The 21,781-nt window shown below is 45.6% G+C and overlaps 4 protein-coding genes and 1 non-coding gene across 13 annotated transcripts in view; all 5 read left to right on the forward strand.

The window, feature by feature from the left end:
• Positions 1-1,117: 1,117 nt before the first annotated feature.
• Positions 1,118-5,150, forward strand: spint2 (serine peptidase inhibitor, Kunitz type, 2). The gene is made up of 9 exons (XM_029170374.3): positions 1,118-1,681; positions 2,474-2,644; positions 2,833-2,907; positions 3,343-3,504; positions 3,599-3,643; positions 3,725-3,886; positions 4,064-4,108; positions 4,190-4,298; positions 4,370-5,150. Exons 1-9 carry the CDS (start codon positions 1,225-1,227, stop codon positions 4,455-4,457), a joined length of 1,314 nt encoding a protein of 437 aa, XP_029026207.1. The 5' UTR covers positions 1,118-1,224; the 3' UTR covers positions 4,458-5,150.
• Positions 5,151-5,990: 840 nt separating this feature from the next.
• atg16l1 (ATG16 autophagy related 16-like 1 (S. cerevisiae)) lies at positions 5,991-17,583 on the forward strand. Of its 7 annotated transcripts, none has more exons than XM_029170362.3 (21): positions 5,991-6,147; positions 7,177-7,288; positions 7,412-7,505; positions 7,600-7,705; positions 8,090-8,163; positions 8,244-8,313; positions 9,160-9,341; positions 9,415-9,480; positions 9,560-9,646; positions 9,827-9,886; positions 9,973-10,017; positions 12,829-12,934; positions 13,175-13,280; positions 13,353-13,423; positions 13,496-13,567; positions 13,869-13,989; positions 14,091-14,196; positions 16,279-16,428; positions 16,522-16,569; positions 16,816-16,917; positions 17,095-17,583. In XM_029170362.3, exons 2-21 carry the CDS (start codon positions 7,183-7,185, stop codon positions 17,186-17,188), a joined length of 1,866 nt encoding a protein of 621 aa, XP_029026195.1. In that variant the 5' UTR covers positions 5,991-6,147; positions 7,177-7,182; the 3' UTR covers positions 17,189-17,583. The 7 variants fall into 7 exon arrangements, 6 of the variants coding, with proteins under 6 accessions (XP_029026195.1, XP_029026194.1, XP_040929216.1 ...); XM_029170361.3 differs by lacking the exon at positions 5,991-6,147 and adding an exon at positions 6,348-6,524; XM_041073282.2 differs by lacking the exon at positions 5,991-6,147 and adding an exon at positions 6,363-6,381.
• LOC114868765 (small Cajal body-specific RNA 6) lies at positions 8,447-8,715 on the forward strand. Its single transcript, XR_003788075.1, has one exon. It is a non-coding gene; the product is annotated as a small Cajal body-specific RNA 6 (non-coding RNA).
• Positions 17,584-17,710: 127 nt separating the features above from the next.
• LOC114867576 (P2Y purinoceptor 14-like) lies at positions 17,711-20,324 on the forward strand. Its single transcript, XM_055514201.1, has 4 exons — positions 17,711-17,950; positions 18,050-18,205; positions 18,573-18,832; positions 18,900-20,324. The coding sequence occupies exons 2-4, from the start codon at positions 18,068-18,070 to the stop codon at positions 19,588-19,590; spliced, it is 1,089 nt and encodes a 362-aa protein (XP_055370176.1). The 5' UTR covers positions 17,711-17,950; positions 18,050-18,067; the 3' UTR covers positions 19,591-20,324.
• Positions 20,325-21,331: 1,007 nt separating this feature from the next.
• Positions 21,332-21,781, forward strand: part of LOC114867578 (olfactory receptor 1D2-like) — a 53,466-nt gene continuing 53,016 nt past the window's right edge. For 2 of the 3 annotated variants that reach the window (XM_029170384.3, XM_055514203.1), the window contains exon 1: positions 21,332-21,447. The gene's annotated coding sequence lies outside the window, so the exon portion shown is untranslated. The remainder of the gene's footprint in view (positions 21,448-21,781) is intronic. The other variant, XM_029170385.3, reaches the window with a different exon arrangement.

Here is a 21,781-nt window from a genome sequence, read left to right on the forward strand (position 1 = left end):
GACGTGCGAGCTTCAGATTTTAACATTCGATCACTGAAGTGACGACTTGATCTGTTTTTACAATTCTGTTACTAGATTAAAAATCCATAAATATATAAAATTAAATCCGTGACAATTGTAAAATACATTAATTGAAAATAAAATAGCACATCATAAATGAATGTGTTTTTAATTCAACATCATGCTAATTGTTAATGAACCGTTCCGCCTTTCCTTTTTTCTGAGCTGAGGATATTTTACCTTTTCTGCAACTTATCTGGCTGTTGCCCTGGATTTCCTCTAGTGAAACGTATCGTTTAATTTATTATTACTACTTCTGTGTAGGAAAATGTATTTTATACTAACATATTTATAGGTCAACTGACTTATGAAGCAATAACCTGTAGTTGCTCCAGTCTTTTCAAATTATTTCTTCATTTCGTTTAAAATACATTTTTATGTCTAATTTACTTTATGTACGATCTATATGTTATGCCATAATCTGGGTATAATAAAAAAATATTATAATTAGGATGTTTCCTTTTTTATTTTAACAATTCTGCAGAAATATCAGATATTTGTCAGAGATCGGGTCAAACCTTTTCAGGAAACGAGGAGCCTTAAATGCATCATGAAGTAGGGTCACGTGTATGTGTGTGGTCACAAACCGTTTGTGCTCCTAAAGGTCACAAGAAATTTTTATTTTATTCACAAACCTCGTTAATATTTTACTCTTTTATAAAAAAGCCAATTGGTTAATAATTGGGTGGATGAAGGGCAATAACAGTTCCCTGCCCTCTGTCTAGTATTAAAGACCTTTAATGTTAATGTGATGTAAACCTGGACTTAATCAAAAAAATTGGATGATTTAGAAACTAGAAGCTGTGACATTTATTCAGGTGATGTCACTGAACCAACTGTCACACTTAAACAATGTGTATCCAACATTCAGTTCATTTAAAGATCAAATGTCGTTAATTATCCTATTAGAAAATCATCCGATCCGAGGGCAACTTGGGCTTCAGCTCAGCCAAAGATAAAATCCAACCAAGCTCCGCCTCCTGAAACCCCATCGCCTGTTGTTGGTGGTGGGGGCGTGGTCTCAGTGACCTCACCTGTCTGTCAGGTAATTTCATCTGCGACGTCTAGAAGCCTGTAAACGCGGAAGTCAATAGTCACGAAGCTCAGAGACCGAATCTTAGGCTAAGTTTTCTCAGAATCCTCTCCGACAACCAGAACCGAATTATGAAGAAACATTGGTTCGGGGTAGCTGTGCTCTGTTTCGTGGTCTGTTCAGGTCTGGCACTGGAATGTGCCTGGGACGAGTCCGTCAATGAGAGCCAGAGTCTGGATCCCGTCGCGCTGAACGCGTTAAGGCTTGGCGATGCGGTACCGGGGACCCCGGAGACCTGCCGGAGCGCGTGCTGCAACAGGTCGGACTGCGACCTGGTCCTGGTCACGTTCCCACAGAACCAGAATCCAGAGTGCGTGCTGGTGAGCTGCTGGTTCCAGAACCGGGACCAGTGCGTCCTCCAACCCAGCAACGGGAACGGTTCGCAGGACAAGGTTTACCGCAAGAAGGTGGATCCAGGAAGACGCTCAGCTCCGGACGGCGCCGGGGAGACGCACGTCGCCCCGATGCTTCTGGTACCGAGCAACGCGGAGACCAGAGAGACGAACCAGACCAACCAGACCAACGACAGTAAGACCGCTACCGAATCCAGACCGTGTCCGGAAGTGAACGACAAGTGAAATAATTCAAATGAGCTGATAATGAATGTTAAACGAATACGCAAGACCTCAAAAACTAGACGAGGACGTAGCGAAAATAATAAGTAAAGACTCAAAGTAACGTGAGCAAAAGTTAGAGAAACTAAGTTTGTCTCTGAATCGCTTTTATTTTGGAATCTTGCCTGTGAGGAATAAATGAGCGTCGGGTGCCGCATTAAAGCACAGAGCGTCTGAATACGCGCTTTTGTGGTTAATAAAGTTAGACTTTAAATGTGGTCAGTGGAGAACGTGACAAACAGAACGGGACTGCAGCAGAATGAGCACGTTGTGGACTCGTCTAGGCTCATGTCAGTGTGTTTACTGAGGAGCTGTTGATGAAACTCTCGTTTTCAGTCTGAGGCTTTAAATGTGAACCATGCGCTGGACTTTCTTGTCCGTCCACTTTTTTACCGAACCGTTTCCTCAATGGGATGCGCGGCAGATCAGATCAGACCAGAGGCTTTTTGTGCTGCTGGACTCGGTGCTTCAGGCTGGACTGGTTGGTCTGGTTTCTACCTCGAGGCCTGGAACAACACTGTACTTAGATCAGGTTTCAGTCTGAAATGACATAACGTGGATAAAACCAGTGTTTGTCTGTGAGAGGGCGCAAACTGAGCCCCAGGTTTTATTTCCTGTTGGCGCGTGTTGGGTTTCTGGTGGGTTTTGGGTAAATACCCATTGGACCCGGCCCGGCCCGGCCCGGTCCTCCTCCTGTGCTCCTCAGGTCTGTGCCGTCAGCCGGTGAAGGTGGGAGCGTGCCGCGCTGCGTTCCCCAGGTTTTTCTACAACACCACTGAGCAGAGATGCCGCAGCTTCATCTACGGCGGCTGTGAAGGAAACGGGAACAACTTCGACTCTCAGGAAGCGTGCGAGGAGACCTGCAGCGGCGTCACAGGTAACACACCTGGTGGAGGTTCTGATTGTTTCACAGGAATGTGAGAGCTGGGAGTGACTGACTCCATGACCTGTGTCACAGTGCTGTCGTCAGCTGAATGCTCAAATCCAGTCCATCCACTTTGGTTTTTTTATACAGACCTGAAACCAACCAAACCTTTATTTAGACTGACCAGTGTTTGTGTTTAGGCCCAGTTCTGGATGACCCGGCTCCTAGTGGACATCCAGCCAAAGCTCTGCGAAGGGCTCCAGTCTCTGCTTCAGGTGAACACGCCTGCGTTGGTGCTGCTGCTGTTGTTATTATGATTATTATGAATATTACCAATAATAATAATTATTATTATTATTATTATTATTATTATTATTATTATTAATAAATATAAAAAAAATATAATTATTATTATTATTATTATTATTATTATTATTATTATTATTATTATTATTATTATTAATAATAATAATAATAATAATAATAATAATAATAATAATAATAATAATATGGTAGGAGTTCTCCTACAGTCACAGTGGTTCTTTTGTCTGAGGAAGGTTTTCATTGTTGGAGAAACAGTAACAGAAGTGCAGGTGGATCAAACGCTTCTAAACAGGACGTTCAAAACCACTCAACACTTTTTATTACAATCAACACAAACTGAAGGCTCTGTGCACATGTAATAGAAACATTGATCTTCATCCAACCAGAGCTCTGCCTCGCGGAGCCCATCACCGGGCCCTGCAGGGCAGCGATTCCTCGCTGGTTCTACAACTCCAAGACAGGGAACTGTGAGCAGTTCGTCTACGGAGGCTGCGGAGGAAACAAGAACAACTATCTGAGCCAGGAGAGCTGCGTAGCTACCTGCACAGGTGAGCGGCGCTGACCCGTCCGCTTTAACCCGCGTGGGCCGGCGCTGACCCGTCTGCGGCCTGTAATTAGCTAAGGTTTGGTCTCTCCCCTCAGTGAGTGCGCTGCCGTCTGCTAAGGAACCCTCACCTGGCGACAAAGGTAAGAAACGCAGCCGTTCTCCGCCCATCGCTGCACATCGGGTCACACGTCGTAACCAGGGTGATTCTGACGTCCAATCAGAGCTGTGCAAGGCCGACCCTGAAGCAGGTCACTGCAGGGCAGCGTTCCCTCGCTGGTTCTTCAACCACAGGACGGGGAACTGTGAAACCTTCATCTACGGAGGCTGCGGAGGAAACGAGAACAACTTCAACAGCAGGGAGAGCTGCTTCGCCACCTGTACAGGTGAGTTGTCCACTGGTCGGGGTCTGGTTCTGGGTCTGGGTCTGGGTCTGGGCCGGCAGGCGACTGGCCCCCGGTCTGGGTCTGGTTCTGGGTCTGGGTCTGGGCCGGCAGGCGACTGGCCCCCGGTCTGGGTCTGGTTCTGGGTCTGGGTCTGGGTCTGATGCGCTTCTCTTTCAGGCTCCTTCGACAGCCAGGGTGAAGATCGCCGTCGGAGGAGAGCAGGTGAGCGAGCGTTGATGCTGACTCTGGTTCCGTTGCTTTGAGTTTCCTCTGATCTCTGATCTTCCTCTCTCTCTCTCTCAGCCTTCTTCCTCTTCATCGCTCTGGCAGCCGTCGCTGCTCTGCTGCTGGTGGCGCTCATCACTGTGTCGCTGAGACGGCGCCGCCTGTCTCGACGTTCGTCTGTTGTCAGGTGAGCTCAGCTTCTGCTGGACACAGAGCAGCGCCATGGAACGGCTTGTTAATTGTCCGTTTGCGCCGCAGTGACAAACAGGAGCTGCTGCCGGAGGACACGCACTCGTCTCTGGAGTCTCTGAGCGCTCCCGACGGCCCCAAACCAGACGTGGCCTGAGGCGGCTCGCACCAGCTGAGGCTGTGGATCCGGAGGTTGTTGAAGAGTTTCATCTTTTTTAGGCGGATGAGTGAGGTCAAAGGTCAACTTGCTCTCTTTTAAAAAACTAGACTTTACATTCAAGGATCAGTTCAGTTGTTTTCTTCTTCTCCTTCCAGAGACTCAGACGCTCAAATGTTAGAGAGAGAATCCAGATCTCGAATTTTTAGTTTCCTCCAGTTTAAGCTAGAATTTTCAGCCAGTGATTCTCTACCGTGCTTTCACATTTAATCCTTTTTAAATGGCTTTAAATAGACATTTGAATCCTTTGTTTACCTTTGTCACAGGAGAATAAGGAAAACATTTTGGATTTCACAGTTAAATCTGAAATGGACAACTCAAAGAAAAAGTTAAAACCATTCAATCCATTTTAATCCCAGATCCATGGAGCCTATGTTACCCAGCATGCACCTGGCTGAGAACCACTGTCGCAATAATAATAATCTGCACTAACTCTGAATCATGGACTCTGGCACCAAAGTGTAATTTATTCAGCATGATTTTTGATGATTGAAGGGACGTTTTGACTTTAACTGGTCATTTAACTATTTGCTGTGAGATATTTTATTAGACATTTACAACAATTAAAATCACTAGTGTGGAATTAAACATGTTAATGTTCTTTCCTGTCTAATAAAGTTCAAATATACTTTGGATTTGTGTGACTAAACATAAAACTTGTTGGATAATTTTCCCTATTACAAGGTTGTTACGTTTTAATAAGTCGTTTAACAATTGTTTTGAGTTTAATTGACAAAACTGCTTTAACTGTGATTGTATTTGAATTGAACTTGTGAAATATGGTTCGCAAGGAGAAGCCACACAAACGTGGAAGAGTCCGCCGCGTTGGTTCCTGCTTATATCAGTAATGGACAGATGGAAGAGGTTCTATCCACAACAACGCTGTTGGATCATCAGCTGATGCTGGAGAACCAAGAGACATAATGTTTATGGTAACGACGTCTGAGACGTCATCTTCTGTGTGCGGTGGTGGAGCAGCAGTGTTTTCTCACAATAACAAGTTCCTGGTTCCATTCCTGGACTGGATCCAGTCTGCATGGCTCTGTGGACTGGAGGTTCTGTATGTGGCTCTGTTTGATCCTACAGAGACGTTACGTATGACGCCTGCTGTTGCGCAGTAGGGGCGTGTCTCCAGGTGGTGACGAACACACCTGATCCACGTCTACGGGAACAGACAAAGCAGAGTAAAACTCACTTTAAGCAGCAATTCCAAAAAACTTTGTCGTTGATGTAACATTTTATTACAGTAGATTATTTTCAGTTACGCAAGAACTGCCACGTGTCTCTGATAAAACACGAAACTGTAGTTTCCCTGTGGCCGTTGCCTGCCTCCACCGCCTCTGCTACGCGAAGCATGGCCACTAGATGGCACTAGTTTGAAACGAGGCCATGTGAGAAACTTTTGTCCAGAACGCTTCGACGTGAGACTTTATCTGGTTTTACTATTCAGATCGGAGACTTCCTGAACCCAGAGCACGCGTTACAGCCCACGTCTGACTGACGAGGAACGAGTTTCGGCCAAAGAGGATGGGAAGCTTCACGTCGCCGCTGATCAGACGGGTCCGTGTGAAGAGCAGCGCTGCCGGCGTTTGTACATCACGGAGACCACGCCGACAGGGGATTATGGACGGTACTAGTTTCATAAACGTGGGCGACGTTTAACAGCTTAAAGCCAGCTACAGCGCGGAGTGTGTGGCTTGCGCGACTTATTGAACTAAGCGCTTATTAGTTTTAAACCTCACTTCCTTATTATGTGCATGCGATTTAAAAATTTAAAAACGGTGTCTTTGGCGCACTTTATTGAGTCAAAAACGTTCCGTGCGACTCCACCGGAAGAGAATCATTGGAGCCAAAATGGCGTCAGGTGGGAGCGATTTTGCAGAAGAAGCAGACGTTGGTTAACGAAAAAACGGAACCGTTTAACAGCGAACTCCTGAAATAGCAGTACATTTGTCAGAAATTAAGGAAAAAGGAAACCAAACAGTGTCCGAGGCGTAATTAGATGCAGTAAGCTGACATTTTATCTCATCAACCGTTGCGGAGCTCTGTAACCAGCAAACGGTTAGCATGCTAACATGTCGAGTCACGGGTGTTTGTGTACTGATCTGAGCCGGTCCACACGGCTGCACACGAACCAGGGCACAGACACACGGAGGATAAAACTAGTGATCGACGTGCAAACGCTTTATTGTTCTAAGCTTACACAACCGAGAGTCCGGGCCATTCTGCTTTTGTCGTTTCTTTTTCAGCACTCAATGCTAGCAGACAAGCTAACATGCTGCATAGTCTTTAATTTATTGTAGCACGTGAGACGCTTTACACCCGGGTAACTGGCCTTAATCAGTTTTCAACGGCTTTTCGCAGCTCAAATGTTTTTTTTTCTGTCTACACAGCCAAATGTATTCACACCTAAATTAGCCTTGATTAAGCGTTGGGGATCTTTGCTCCTAAACACTTCCACCCTGCGACACATCTGACTGAAAACCCCGATTTGTTGAACTTTTCAATTAATCAATTAATCCACAGCAGCTGCTGATTGGGGAAAGTGAAAGCGGTTTTATTCAGGCTCTGTAATCACGTAGCTTCAGTATCAGGCTCTTGGTTGGTTGAGTAGTCTTTCCTCCGTTTGAGGATCTCCGTTTGTGTATGTTTGTTTCAGCTGGTGATGGCGGAGTGGCGAGGGGACTGTATGTGGAAGAGACACATCTCAGAGCAGCTGAAGCTGAGAGACAGGGTCCAGAGACAATCCTTTGAGGAGATCATCCACCAGTGTAAGTCCCTCACCCACAGGTCTAGGCTATATATCTGAAATCAGTCTGGGCCTAGACTAAATGTGATCAGAGCTTAACCCTTCTGAGGCTGTGGTCCAGTGACCTGGGTTGTGTGTGTTTCAGATCATCGACTGCTGGAAAAGTCCGACCTTCAGACCGTCCTCTCTGAAAGGTACCAGACTGAGAAATATGACATCCAGCGGGGACATGATGCCAGGTAAGACCCTGTGTGGTCCTTTCAAGTCGTCTTAAGGTCTGTGAAATAGTAACCGTGGCAACATGTATGGATAACTAGGCCTCATGTATTTCAGCTTGGGCTCAGACTCCAGTCGCAGTGACACCCTGCAGCACGAAATGTCTCAGATGAGAATCAAACATCAAGAGGAGCTGACAGAGCTGCACAAGAAACGAGGAGAGGTTAGTCACCTGTAGTCACACAGGAAGTGATGTCATTAGCTCATCTGTTCATATCAAACAGCTTTAGTTAGTCCAGTAAACACTTCCAGAGAAGGTGGGCGGCCAACATCCTATCATTCTTCCCTTTTTAGTAGTTTTATGGATGTTAAATATCTTAAGTAATGAAATTTCAGTTTCAGTTTTTTTTTTTCTTGTAACTGAACTGTTTCTTCGTTCAAATCCCGCATTCCTAAGGAGAAAGTCACTTTTGACTTTTGAACAAAACATTTTGTGTTGGGACTAAACTGGAGTCTGTCTCCCATCATCTAATTAGCAGCACAGTGTTTTTGAGTCAGAGTCAGGGTAAAGAGCTGTGCTGATATTGTTCTTGTTTCACTTTTGCAGCTGGCTCAAAGTGTGATTGAACTGAACAATCAGATTCAACAGAAAGACAAAGAAATTCAGAGCAACGAAGCAAAGTACGTTGAAACATCTACAATACTTTCCTTTATTGCAGATTTAACTTTCGCAGGCAAACAATATGTGGCTGTGCTTTTAGGATGTTGGAGTATCAGCAGCAGATCGCTAACCTGGAGGGGGACTGTCGAGAGCTGAGGAGCTTCCTTCAGGTAGGAAAAGCCCAACTGGGTCAGACCTGTTCAGGATTGTGGAGGTGATGGAACATTTTACCATGTAGTAAGTTACCTCTGAAGTGCTGCTGCTTCAAGTTTGACGTCTAGAGATGTTTAAAGATGAGACAGAGGTCAGTGATGAACAGTAAAAGGTCTGATTACCCAGAATCCCCTCCTGCTGCCCTCTGGCTCTCAGCAGCCCCTGCTCACAGTTCCCATCATGCTCTAGTAGTGCAGTGGTGGTCCTTGCAACTGCTGACAGATAGGGGGTGACATCACCACGAGTCTGTACAGAGATCGTATTGGCTCAGCGTGACTGACTTCCAACAGAACCAATCAGCAAGGAGCGTCAGGCAGAGGAGGGGGCGGGTGCTGATCTCAAGTTTTCAATCTGAGACCTTCATTGTCTTTTTGATTAGAGAAAATGCTTATTGAACTAATAATAATAGTACTTTATTGATCCCACATTGGGGAGATTAATGTCTGCAATCTTACCCGTCTCCTGAGGGGAGCAGTGGGCAGCCACGGTGCGGCCCCCAGGGACCTAGTGTGAAGTGTCTTACTCAAGGACACACTTGGTGCTGTGGTGGGCCTGAACCTGTGACCTTCTGCTCCCCAAGCTGCAGCGCGGCGTTTGTAATGTTTCTATTAAGGCATCAGCTCTGTTTTGTGTTAATACATACTGTAAATTGTAAGTGTGCTTGCAATAGAAATAAACTGAACTAATTTAAATGGTGCAGCCTCAACCATGTGCTGCTTCTGAGGTCTCTGAATAGACAGGAATGTGACACAAAGCTTTTCATTATCAGAGCTCACTAAGTCTGTCTGTCCCGTGTCCTGCAGGACCTGGAGCGAGCAAACCAGACCCTAAAGGACGAGTACGATGCCCTGCAAATCACGTTTTCCGCCCTAGAGGAAAAGCTGAGAAAAACCACAGAGGACAACCAGGAGCTGGTGTCACGGTGGATGGCAGAGAAGGCTCAGGAGGCAAACAGGCTGAATGCTGAGAATGAGAAGGACAGCAGGTACACAGGGCACCGGGATGGGGTCAGACTGGACCCTGGTTCTGTACCTGATTAAATCTTTGCTCTGTTTCAGACGGCGACAGGCCAAACTTCAGAAGGAACTTGCAGATGCAGCCAAAGAGCCTCTGCCTGTTGACCAGTTAGTAGATTTCAAGTTTTCTGTATGGCAAAAGGTTTGTACCGTTCTTGGTTGAACTCTTCGTGGTTTTTCTTCTCAGGGATGATGACATCGAAGTTTTGGCAGAAGATGGAGGGAAGAGTGGAGGAGAGACTTCTCCGAACAGACCACTCAGTAGAACTCCCAGGTGGGTCCAGTGTGTGGGTAAACAAGTGCAGAAGACACCAACTGTAGATGAATATTGTTTGGATATGTTAAAACGGGATGGTATAGTTTCAGATGAAACATTACGTCTTACATTTGTGTTAGAGTTTTAACTGAATTCTCATTTATTAGTTTGTTTTTTTTCCTTTGTCTGAATTTGCAGTAAGAAAATCTCTCAGCCTCCTCCTGCTGGTCTGTTGGACTCCATCTCCAACATTTTTGGGTTTGTAGATGTGAACCTTTCTGTTGTGTCAGTCGGGTCTGGACTGGTCATGGTGTGATTGACCACCTGTCTGTGTCTGTCTGCAGCGTGTCTAAATGTGATCAGCCTGGACTCCTCCAGCCACACTCCAGGTGAACGACTCTGTCTGGTCACACCTGTGTGTGTTTGTAAAGCTGAGCATCACTTGCTGCATGTCACAAACCTTTCTACTGCAGAGTGTTACAGTGAAGCTGCTGTTGTGTGTTTGAGGAAACTGATGTTATTTTCTCAATTAGTTTCCCCTGATCACTGAGCTCTTCTGTGTAATTGAAACACAGCAGCATATACACTCACCAGTGAACAGTTGATTAACAGCAGCTTGTTCACATTATTAGGGTGTGATGTGTCTGGAATTGTTGATTGTGCAATGGAAGATAGAGATCGATTATCCTGCTACCACTGTAATACAGAGGTGTCAAAGTGATGCCGACGAGGGCCGCTGCCCTGCTGGTTTTCCACCTCTCCCTGCCCCAGCTCCTATTGATTAAATGCGCATACAGTGTTGTCTTTTCTGTTCCTTTTATTTTTTTTTTACCTACTGCGTGTGATTTTTCTATAATTTGTCTTAGTATTTAAGGTGCGCCCTCTCTGATCATGTTGTTCGAGTTTTTTGGTCCGTTTTTTTCGCTTGGATTCATACTTTCCCTCATCCGTAAAGCTGGTACGCAACAGCAGGGCAACGTGAGGTCACTAGATAATAAATTGGACGAGCTGACAGCTCTAGTGAGAGGAGAGAATCTTTGAGTGCAGTTTGATGTGTTTCAGAGACCTGGCTGCATGAGGGCATCCCAGACTTCAGCGCTAACATTGACGGGTTCAGCGCCCTGTGCTTTGAGACAGAGTGGAGACCAGGAAGAAGCGAGGGGGGCGTTTTTATTAACAATAAGCGGTGCTCTTCTGGACATGTGATGGTCAAAGAGCAGCCCTATATTGAACTGCTTCCCGTGGGCCTCTGTCCATAGTATTTACCCAGAGTTTCCACACGTTATCCTAATCGCTGTTTACACCCCTCCGCGAACGCTGCTTCGCTGTGTGTCGTCATACAGACGGCCGTCTCCAACCTGCAGTCCACACATCCTGACGTCCCTTCTTTATGATCTCCTTCTTCTTCTTCTTCTTTGTGACTTTAATCACACCAGCCTCGACAAGTCACTTCCTCCAGTCACCCAGTTTGTGAGCTGTCCCAACAGAGGTGAGAAGACACTGGACCTGATGTACACTAATGTTAAGAATGCCTACTCTTCCACTGCCCCCCCTCTGGGAAAGTCGGATCACAATTTGATTCATCTGCCGTCACAATACACACCTCAGGTTCACAGGCAGCCTGCCACCATTAAAACCGATGAGGACCGCGTTGCTCTGCAGAGCTGCTTTGAAGACACTGACTGGGAGGCTCTCTGTGAACTTCATGGGGAGGACATTGATGCTCTGACAGACTGCATCACAGATCATGTTAATTTCCGTGTAGACGCCCATGTACTTAAAAAAATGTTTCACTGCTTTCCTATCAACAAAGAGAGCTGTCAGTCGAAATCAGACAGGGAAACACAAACAGAACAACATAAGGAGTCCTATTACCCCTCTCACTAATAAAATGAAGAGCTGGTGAGCGAGTACAAATACCTGGGAGTGTACTGACAATAAACTGGACTGGAAAAAGCTGGCTCAGAGTAGGACGTACTTCCTGAGGAGGCTCAGGTCCTTTAACGTCTGCAGCTCCATGCTGAGGATGTTCTATGAGTCTGTGGGTCCAGTGTTTTAGGTTGTGGTTTGTGGGGCAGCAGCATGAATGTAGCAGACAGTAACAGACTGGACAAAGTGATCAGGAGGCCTGGTTCGGTTCTGGGGGTGGAGCTGGACCCCCTACATGCTGTAGCTGAGAGGAGGATGCTGGTCCAACTCCTCTCTATAGACGACACCTCCACCCCCACACAGTGTGTGGCTGGACAGAGGAGCACCTTCAGCCACAGCTGATCAGTATTAGGTTCTCCACAGAACGCCAGTGGAGATCCTTCCTACCGGTGCATCAGCCTGTACAACTCCTCCTCTGTCTGGAAGGGTTGATCTTCATCCATGCAATAACATGTATAATAAAACTTTAGCTAGTAATTAGATGTGAACGTGTGTAGATGTTAGCATTCTTATTTTTAAACCTCCCTACCTTCTTGTTTATACCTCCATCTGTGAGAGCGATCAAAGTGGGCAAAATAATTTCCCTCAGGAGTTAATAAAGTTTTTTTTTAATGTTATCTTGACCAGGTGTGTGCAGTCGTTGACAAGCTGAAAAAGCCAACTGACACACCCGATCAAGGATCAGCAGAGCCCTGGAAAACCAGCAGGGACACCGGCCCTCGAGGACCGCAGCTCGATGCATGTGCTGTAATAGGTCTTGTCCCTGTGGCCAGCCAGTTTTATTTATTTCCATGATATGCGATCAGCTGACTAGAGGACATCTCCCTGCTAGTGTGCCTGTACATCACCTGTTGCTAAGGTTTATTTCATGTAGTAACAATAGTTCAGCTTGTGCCCAGGGAGTCAGAGGGTGTCTGATGTAAGATTGTAATGAGTTGCAGGAGGAAGAGGATGATAAAAATGAGACCTCACCCAATTCTTCCTCTGACTGTTTCTGGATCAAACCACGAGTTGTGTTGCACAGAAGTTCTGTTGGGATAAAATCAGAGAGATCATGTGAACCTGAAAGTCTCCAAACTGGTTCAATTACAAGCTGAGCTGGTGCTGATTTCTGATGTGAAAAGTAAAAATTGTTTTGTGTTTGTGCAGCTGTGTGTCTACAGTTTACTTGCCTTTTGTCTGTGGGATATTGCCCTGTGATACGTGTGACCGACTTCAGACTTGACTGCTTCTTGCACATGTAAAGTAGCGTCTGTGATCTGTTCTCTCAGCAGGCGCCGATCAACCAACTCGTTCAGCACTTCACCTGAAACCTCTGAGGCTCCGTCAGGTGTGAGTGCGGAGGTCCGAGTCCCGACCACAGCTCTGCATGTCTTTGTAAGTACCGCAGCAGCTCCACGGGACCAGGGATGAAACGCTGCACTGCAGATACTTGGTGGTGTTTAGACCTGTTGCTGTAGTTTTAGTACTTCTGCTTTGTAGTTGAGCCACAATTTAAAGAATGCAAAATTTAAACATTACAATGAAAATTGCTCTGTGCATTTAACCCATCCTTCTGAGGGGAACAGTACCACACTAGTGTGAAAGGTGAGGGTTCAGCATTGTGTTTGTCTTCAGGAAGCCCACGACGGGGAGGTGAACGCCGTAAGGTTCAGCCCTGGCTCTCGTCTCCTGGCTACAGGGGGGATGGACCGGAGGGTAAAGCTCTGGGAGGTCATTGCAGGTGAGGAACCGCAGTGAGCAGGGGGGTCAAAATGTAAAGCAGCAGTAGAACGCGTCTGATTTGTGTGTTCAGGTCGTTGTGAAGCGAAAGGAGCTTTGACCGGCAGCAACGCAGGAATCACCAGCATCGACTTTGACAGCGCTGTGAGTATGAACATCAGTGCTGCTCCTTGTTGTGTTTGCATTAGGGTTGAGCATATCGTTGTCTGTCTCCAGGGATCGTATCTCCTGGCTGCCTCTAATGACTTTGCCAGTCGGATCTGGACCGTCGATGACTACAGGCTGAGGGTGAGTTCTGGTTCGTCGTGTGCTTTCTGCACGTATTGCATGTACTAGGTTGATGTGAGTACTGTAGAAGGTCAGTCTGCTCCTATGCACATTTTAAGATGTAGTGAAAGTACGTGTGACTAAAAACTCTTCACCGTTCAGGTCACGTTGCTTCTCATCTTTGTTTTCCTGTTACATTGAGAAACATGTCATCGTCAGTCGTGTTGATGGATTTATTGTTGGCTCAGTAATGTGATGTAGGAGTACTGGTCTATAATAAACACGTGTGTGGCTAGTGATGTGAATCCTCTGCCACCCCCAGCACACCCTGACCGGTCACAGTGGCAAAGTCTTGTCAGCTCGCTTCTTATTGGACAACGCTCGAATCGTTTCTGGAAGCTACGACCGGACGCTGAAGCTGTGGGACCTCCGTAGCAAAGTCTGTACGTCACCGCTCCAATTCGTAGTTTGTATTGTGAGCTTACCCCTGAAGTCAACCTTTTAAATACTTCACCCCGTCTGACGTGTGCTGTCACCTGAGCAGGTATGAAGACGGTGTTTGCTGGCTCCAGCTGTAACGACATTGTGTGCACGGAGCAGTGTGTGATGAGCGGACACTTCGATAAGAAAGTTCGATTCTGGGACATCAGGTGAGCGCGGTTTGTGTGTGAATGGATGGATGGATGGATGGATTGATTGATTGATTGATTTTTTTTTTCCCCAAGATGGTCCTGCCTGGGTAGCTTCCATTATCTTTCTCCTGGTTTCTTTACTTTTCTATTGTATCTTTTTCTGTTTTAAGGATTTTGTTGTCGTAAAGCCCTGCTTCCAGCGTGCAACACAGGGAAACCACTTTTATTGCTCTTGTGCCCAGCATTCCCATTGTTGTCAACTTTTTGAAAATGCATTTGAGGACCCTCTCAGTCCAACACATGGCTCCCTGTGTTTACACTAGAGACTAGCTGTTAGCTCTGCACCTCCCCACACAGAAAGACTGGTGGTTCCAGCTGAAATGCAGAGGAAAAGGAGAGGCTGCAGAGCGAGACGTAAAGCTCCAGGAGAGGAAATGGAGGTACAGACCATATGTGCCCTCCATCATTATGGGGTATGTCGATCTCTCACCGATAAGATGGACGAGCTAGCGGCGGTTAGCGCCGGCTGAGTGTAGCCTCGTGTTTTCCGGAGACGTGGCTGAACACATCATCGCCCTGGAGGGTTCTAAACTTGTCTGGGCGGACAGGAGCCTTCGAGAGACTGGGAAGAACAAGGGAGGTGGTGCAGTGTTCATTAACAATAGATGGAGCAGCCCAGTGCACGTCTCTGTTAGAGAACTGTTCTGAACCAAAGACTCCAGGCTCCTCGCTGTGAGCATCCGGCCTTACTACACCTCAAGGGAGTTTTTGCACGTCGAAGTGCTCACTGTGTACATGCCTACTATTGCAACAACGCATCAGTAGGGTAAAACTAACCTGCCTCACAACAGTCTAATGCCAGCACACCTTTCCTATTAATGCAAATATCCAGCGCTTGGTGAATTCTGCTTCACAATGATAGGAAGAGCCGACGTTGAAGACCGTCTCTGGCCACGGAGAAAACAGAGGCTCAGGATCAGCTGATGGACCTGCACCTGGACCTGGCCAATGAGCTGAATCTGTTCAACAGGTTTGACTCCAGCCCCCCCTCCACTTCACACGTCTCCAGTCCAGCAGTGGCACCCACCCCCTCCAGCGCAGCCCTGCCCCCCACATCCTCCCTCCTTCCTAACCTCAGTCCAGGGGAGGAATCAAGATGAGGAAAGCTGCAGGTCCAGACGGCATCAGCCCCAGACAGCTCAGGGGCTGTCCAGCTCTGTGAGGTGGTCCTGTACATCTTCAACCTGAGCCTGAAGACGGTCCCTGAGCTGTGGAAAACCTGTGTGGCTCCAGTCCCTAAGACGACGCAAATGAACCGAACCACAACAGACCAGTAGCTTTGACCGCCCACCTGATGAAGACCACCTTCGCTCTGTGGTGGAGACAGCGATGGACCCGCTGCAGTTTGTCTAGAGACCGAACATCGGGGTAAATGACATCTACCTGCTTCAACGGATGCTGACTCACCTGGAGACTTCCGGAACCGCTGTGAGGGTCATGTTCTTAGACTTCACAGCACTGGGGCTCCTCGGGACGGTGCTCTCACTGTTCTTCTTCACCCTCTACACCTTAGACTTCACATACAACAGCTGTCACATCCAGAAGTTTTCCGATGACTCCGCCATCGTTGGCTGTGTCTGAGGGGAACGAGCTGGAACACAGGTCAGTCATCAAGGACTTGGGATGTCCCCTGGACTCTGTGGAGGACGTTTTCCAAGCTCACATCCATGGACCGTTCCTGTGGGAGCTGTGAGCTCCTTCAGTGGAGACTGATCCACTCAGTGTAGGAAGGAGCGCTACCGCTGTCAGACTGTACAATGTGGAGGTCTGACAGGCAGGTTGTTTGCTCACTTCATCTTGGACACTATTTGAATTGTTAATACGTACACAATGTTGTTGCTGTTTCTTTTTATGCTCCTTTTTTTTCTTGCAATCCTGTAAAAAATTCTTTGCCGTCTTCCTGTGGCTGTTCCAGCAATAGAATTTCCTCGCTGTGGGATCAATAGAGTTCATCCATCCATGTATTTCCAGTTCTGACCCAGAAATGCAAACAAAAGGCTACTTTAAGATGTTAACACTTCTTTGTTGATTACATGTCAGAGCAGAGAGCATAGTTCGGGAGCTGGAGCTGCTGGGCAGAGTAACGTCCCTGGACCTAAACCACGATCGAACAGAGCTGCTTACTTGTTCCAGAGACGACCTAGTTAAGATTATCGACCTGCGCAGCAACGCCGTCAGACAGACTTTCAGGTGTGTTGCTGCCTGTTGGTTGAAGGCAGTAAGCTCGTTAAGCAGATGGATGGATGATCATTTCTGTTACTAACAGTCTATCTGTGTGTTCAGCGCTCAGGGCTTCAAATGTGGAGCCGACTGGACCAGAGTCACCTTCAGGTTGGTTCAACCTAAACCTTTTTCTCTAAATTACTGTGTTGATACTTACTGGTTCTTATACTTTTTCAATTAAAACTCAGCCGAGATGAAATGACTCAAGATGTTTAAAACCTTTTGGATGACTACCCAGAATGCACTGTGATGACGACTTACCAAGATTTTAAAATTTATTTATTGGATTGTTGATGGAATTTAATCTGATAAAGTTTGCCAGAATTAAACCAGATGATCTGCGTTTCTCCTCAGTCCTGACAGCAGCTACGTGGCAGGAGGATCTGCTGATGGAGCGCTGTACATCTGGAATGTGTTGACAGGGAAAGTGGACAAAGTTCTGGACCGAAACCACCAGTAAGAACCCTACAGACAAAATAGATCAGCAACACACAAAGTCATGATGAAGCGTGTGTCAAAAACAAGTTTTAGTGGAAACTAGACTTGCTTTACTTGATGTCACTTTCAAATTAAAACCTTTGAAATCCTCTGGGATAAACCCACAGTTCTGCGTCTCCATCTCTCCCTCTGCAGCTCTGCCATCAACTCGGTCTCGTGGTCTCCGTCTGGAGCATATGTGGCCAGTGTGGAGAAGGGCAGTAAAGCCATCCTGTGGTCCGACATGTGACGGGAGACAGACTCAGTCTAGATGAGCCTCATCATACGGTTCTTCTTGTTGGACAGAGCAGCTGATGGTGGATGGGACTGAACCATGCTGCTCTTTAATCTGCCTCCATGATGAATATTGACACTGCTTGAATCACCTGTTTACCTTTTATCTGTTTTAATGTTCTTCAGTGCTTGTCCAGCTGAACCTTGGACACACTGTGTGTATGAAGTCGGACTGTGGAGGAAAAAAAACGGCAGCATCTTTGACGCTGGCACGTGTCCAGCAGATGGAGCAATTTGAATGAATGTGTCTGTGCTTTTCTTTTATATCAGCACTTATTAAACACTCAGACGTGTCTGCGTATGAAGCCATGGGACTGTTGGAGGAATAAAATAAAAATAAAAAAAAATCTATTTCCTGTGCAATCATTAAAGTAAAATATTGTATAAATTTAAAACGTGTTGAGATGAAGGTTTTTCAACTGTGGCACAAAGTGATTAAACAGCAGAAAACACATTAGTTCTTGCTACTATTAGTTCTGGTCCAGAAACCGAATCCAGCGGAAGTCCTCTGTCTTTGACAACATCGACCTCCTCTTTGACTTGCAAATGCTCCGCTACATTAAATTACTGGTTCTGCAGGTCAACGTGTCAGATGTCAGCGCTGCAGGTGAACAGGTGGCTCTTTTGACTTGTAACTCGTCTTATGTTAAAGGAAGAATTCCAGGCAAAAACGCTAGAAGCTCATTGTGGAGGAAGGAGGTCATCCGTTTGTGAGGAGGTAAATACCTCAGCCTGACTCTTGTTGCTTGTTTTCAGCCAGTTGTCTCAGGATTTCTTTGTTCTCTGCTCCATAAGCATTTGTCTTTGCTCCTGTTAGAACCTGACGATCAGCTGAATGGAACAGACATCTTTTTTCAAGCAGTCCTCGTTCACCAACCAAACGGAACCAACAGTCGCCCTTACTTCCAACATGTGCGCTCAGGTTGACGGCTCGCCCTACGTCTTTGTACTGGGCTACAGTTTGGTGTTTGTGGTGAGTCAATTCAGTGGGTTGTGGTAGATAGATCAGCGTCTGGTCCAGGTCTGTGGGAAGATCGCTGAGGAACAGGAACACTGCATGAATGCAGTGAGGGAAAGAGAAACTCCCACAGCTGTGGTCCCTAGTTGGTACATACCACTGCTGACTGACCAAGGTCTTAATTACCAAACTGGCTTCGCTGAATAAATGTCCAGCTCGGTTCCACAACAAGCAGCTGATTGTGTGAGTCGGCTTGTTCAGATATGCGTATACACATGATCTCTGAAAGAGATTCTCGAACCCCTTGATGGGTTGGATGCGCTTCCACCTTCAGTGCATCCATCATGTATCTTGGGCTTCTACCCTCTTGTTTCCTCCCCAGGTGGGTCTTGTCCTAAACGTCTGCACCATAAGGTTTTACTTATGCCAAGCTCAACAGGAGACGTCCAGCAGGATGATGGTTTACCTCAAGAACCTGACAGCTGCTGACTTCCTGATCTGTCTCACTCTCCCCCTCTACATCGCCAACTACTCCAGCAACTCCATCACCATCCGTAGCATCTACTGCAACGTCGGACCAGCTATCTTCTACGTCAACATGTGGGCCAGCATCCTGTTCCTGAGCTGCATCGCTGCTAACAGGTAGGTCTGAGCTGCGGAGCTCTGAGCTTCTGTGCCGCCTGGAGCTCACCAGCCTCCTCTCTCTCAGGTATGTGCAGATCGTCCGCCCCTCAGGAACGCCGGCGCTGCAGTCGGTTCGAACCGCCCACGTCTTCTCCGCTGTGACCTGGGGTTCGGTCCTGCTCGTAGGGAGCGTGTTTGTTACTCTAATTATTGTTAATCGGGATCCTCTGAAATCTGCCCTCGACGGCTGTGATGTGGATCTGTCTGCCCACACGCTGGTGTTATACAAAGTCCTGTATACCTTCACCTCCACAATGTTCTTCTTCGTCCTCGTCTCCCTGCTCTTCTTTTACCACGGCATCTCCCGCACAGTGTCGCTGGCCCAGCAGAACCAGCTGGCCTCCTCGAACTCCACCATACTAGTGAGGTCACGCAGGAACATGCTGGTGCTGGTCACTGTCTTCTGTGTGTGCTTCATCCCCTTCCACCTGGTTCGCCTTCCCTATGTTTTCCTGTGGACAAATTGCCCAGTGAACCATGTGTTTTATTATTTAGTGGAGCTCTCCAGGTTTATGTCTGTTCTCAACATCTGTCTGGATCCTGTTCTTTATATAATGTTGTGCGAGTCTTTCAGGAGCCAGCTGAAGCAGATGATGCTCTTCAGAGCAGTGACACTGATGATGCAAAGACTGAACAGAAACAATTTGCATGTGAACACCGTCAGCGTGAATGGAGCTGCAGTCACACAGGTTACCCATCGCCCAGAGGTCTGCTGATGTGAGGTCTGGCCCACGGAGTGTCCCGGACCGGCACACACGACTAACTGATCCAATCATGCAACATTTCCAGGTGGGGGTTTCTCACTCACAGGGACCAGCAAACCGCTCTCCACCAACATGACCAAAGCATTAACACGAAAAACACGAAATCTGCTGCCAAAAGCAAAAACAAAATGTTTTCCATTTTCTCCCAGCAACTGTTGTGTCCACGTGAACATGAGGGTGCTTTAAACCATCAACATTACTGGTTGAAATTGTCCTTTACTTAGTTAGGCAAAAATCCGGGTCAACAGCAGGTTAAAATCCAGGATAACATTTCATTTATACAGTCTAGTTCTACTGGTCTACTAGAAATTATTTTCTGCAAATATGTTTCTTCATCTCAGTCAGTCTGCATTAAAAGTTTGTCATTTGTTATTTAATGTAATTTTTATTGCTATATTATTCACCAGGCTTACTTGTATTTCTTTTATTTTATGCAGATTGCTGCTCATTAGCGTGGTTTGATGAATATTACTATTTGCATCATTGTAATTGTGGAGTTTTTACTGTTGATGAACACAGTTTAGTTTTAGTTCTGCCCGTTTGAGGCTCAGTTCAGTCTCCTGTAAAGGTTCTGTCACTGGTTTCTCCTGTCAATAACCGTTTATTGGGCAACACAGTTGTGAATTGTCAATTGCAAAATGCATTTCCATTTGAATAAAGACTACAAAAAATATGACAATACGAAATGCAATTTATTAAGTTTTTATTTATACTTTAATATTGAATTGCAAAATGTAAAATGCATTTTCAAATTGAACGACGATATTGCATATTGAATTGCCAATTGACAAATGTATTGTAAATTGGATCTTGAGTCTGAAAAACTTATACTTACTTACTTACTTACTACTTATACCTATTCATTTTCAAACTGTGTATGATCACTGAACATTTGCATAAAACAGTTGTGGTCTCCACATTATAACAGTTTAGTTGTGATCATCATGAGTAAATGCAGTTCATATATGTATTTGTTTTAAAACCCATTTTGCACTTTTTCATTTTTATACTGCAGGATACCGTTTCATTCTGTTTATAATAATGTAACAATATTTAAATAAAAACTGGTTTGCACATATTTCATTTCAGGATCAGACCTGCTCCAGAAACAATATGATACCTGGATGACGGTCTGAGTGTTAACGCCTCCTTGTTACTGTGTAGAATAGCTTGTGTATGATTGAATATTACACTGATTAGCATGGTTTGTTGAGTATTATGTAAACCTGTGCAGTAACCTTAAAAAACAATTACAGAATGTACTACTGGTCTCCAAACAGCCTTACACAGTGTGGACCACTGTGTGGACATTAATGATGTGCTTAAATGATAAAATTATTGAAAAAATACCGTTCAAACTAATATAAAGTCATCTACGGTCTATTTGTCAAACACTGACGTCGACTCCGGAAAATGGGCACGTCCTACCAGTGGCGGGAGTTTAGGTGCGTTCACAACAGCTGTCCTGTGGTAAATCACAACATAACCGTGTATAAATGATATGCCGCTTTAAAACATTAATATTGAGCCTGATCTATTGAAAAACGGTTAGAGGGGCTCAACTTCTGCATTGTGTCATGTTAACAAATCTCGACTATAATAACAATAGCATTTTGTCCATGTCAATTTTTAATGTAAATATATTTCTGAAGTTTGATTATAAGGTTCACCGTATTTACACTTTATGTTTTACATTTACGGGTAACTCTCCCCTCTCCCAGGCTTCCTGAATGTCCCACCGGCTTTATTTGTTAGAAAACAGTTTGAGTTTGAGATCGAGAATCTTTCTAAATGGAAACGATATTGCCGGTAAATACAAAATAATTCCGCTAAGTTAAAATATTTGTTTGAGAAATGAGTAAAACCCATAGTTATATTTCTAACTGATAAGCATAGTCCCTATGCTAGCTGAAGCTCTCTGTTAATCCTTTGTGCAGTTAGTGTTACTTTTGGTATGCTAAGATGCTAAGACTTATAGTACGTTTTGATTATAAATTATATTGTATAAATTATGTACAATATACCAAGCTTTCGTTCATTTTAGTACGTGTCTACGGCGAGTGTGTAAAGAGAAATAAAGACAGAGATGCATTAAACATGTTTCTCAGTTTGACATGAAAATAGGTTAACTAAGAAACACGTA

Source organism: Betta splendens, chromosome 13 (assembly GCF_900634795.4).
Source record: "Betta splendens chromosome 13, fBetSpl5.4, whole genome shotgun sequence".
In the NCBI taxonomy this organism is placed as follows: Eukaryota; Metazoa; Chordata; class Actinopteri; order Anabantiformes; family Osphronemidae; genus Betta; species Betta splendens.

What these genes read in the sequence shown, in the direction of transcription:
- spint2 (XM_029170374.3), top strand. Translation starts at nt 1,225, where the DNA reads ATGAAGAAACATTGGTTCGGGGTAGCTGTGCTCTGTTTCGTGGTCTGT. An exon ending in GACCAACCAGACCAACGACA is followed by an intron (nt 1,682 to 2,473) that starts GTAAGACCGCTA and finishes TGTGCTCCTCAG; the next exon opens with GTCTGTGCCGTCAGCCGGTG. An exon ending in CTGCTTCGCCACCTGTACAG is followed by an intron (nt 3,887 to 4,063) that starts GTGAGTTGTCCA and finishes CTTCTCTTTCAG; the next exon opens with GCTCCTTCGACAGCCAGGGT.
- LOC114867576 (XM_055514201.1), top strand. Translation starts at nt 18,068, where the DNA reads ATGGAACAGACATCTTTTTTCAAGCAGTCCTCGTTCACCAACCAAACG. An exon ending in GCTACAGTTTGGTGTTTGTG is followed by an intron (nt 18,206 to 18,572) that starts GTGAGTCAATTC and finishes TTTCCTCCCCAG; the next exon opens with GTGGGTCTTGTCCTAAACGT. An exon ending in AGCTGCATCGCTGCTAACAG is followed by an intron (nt 18,833 to 18,899) that starts GTAGGTCTGAGC and finishes CCTCTCTCTCAG; the next exon opens with GTATGTGCAGATCGTCCGCC.
- atg16l1 (XM_029170362.3), top strand. Translation starts at nt 7,183, where the DNA reads ATGGCGGAGTGGCGAGGGGACTGTATGTGGAAGAGACACATCTCAGAG. An exon ending in TGAGGAGATCATCCACCAGT is followed by an intron (nt 7,289 to 7,411) that starts GTAAGTCCCTCA and finishes TGTGTGTTTCAG; the next exon opens with ATCATCGACTGCTGGAAAAG. An exon ending in CCACTCAGTAGAACTCCCAG is followed by an intron (nt 9,647 to 9,826) that starts GTGGGTCCAGTG and finishes CTGAATTTGCAG; the next exon opens with TAAGAAAATCTCTCAGCCTC.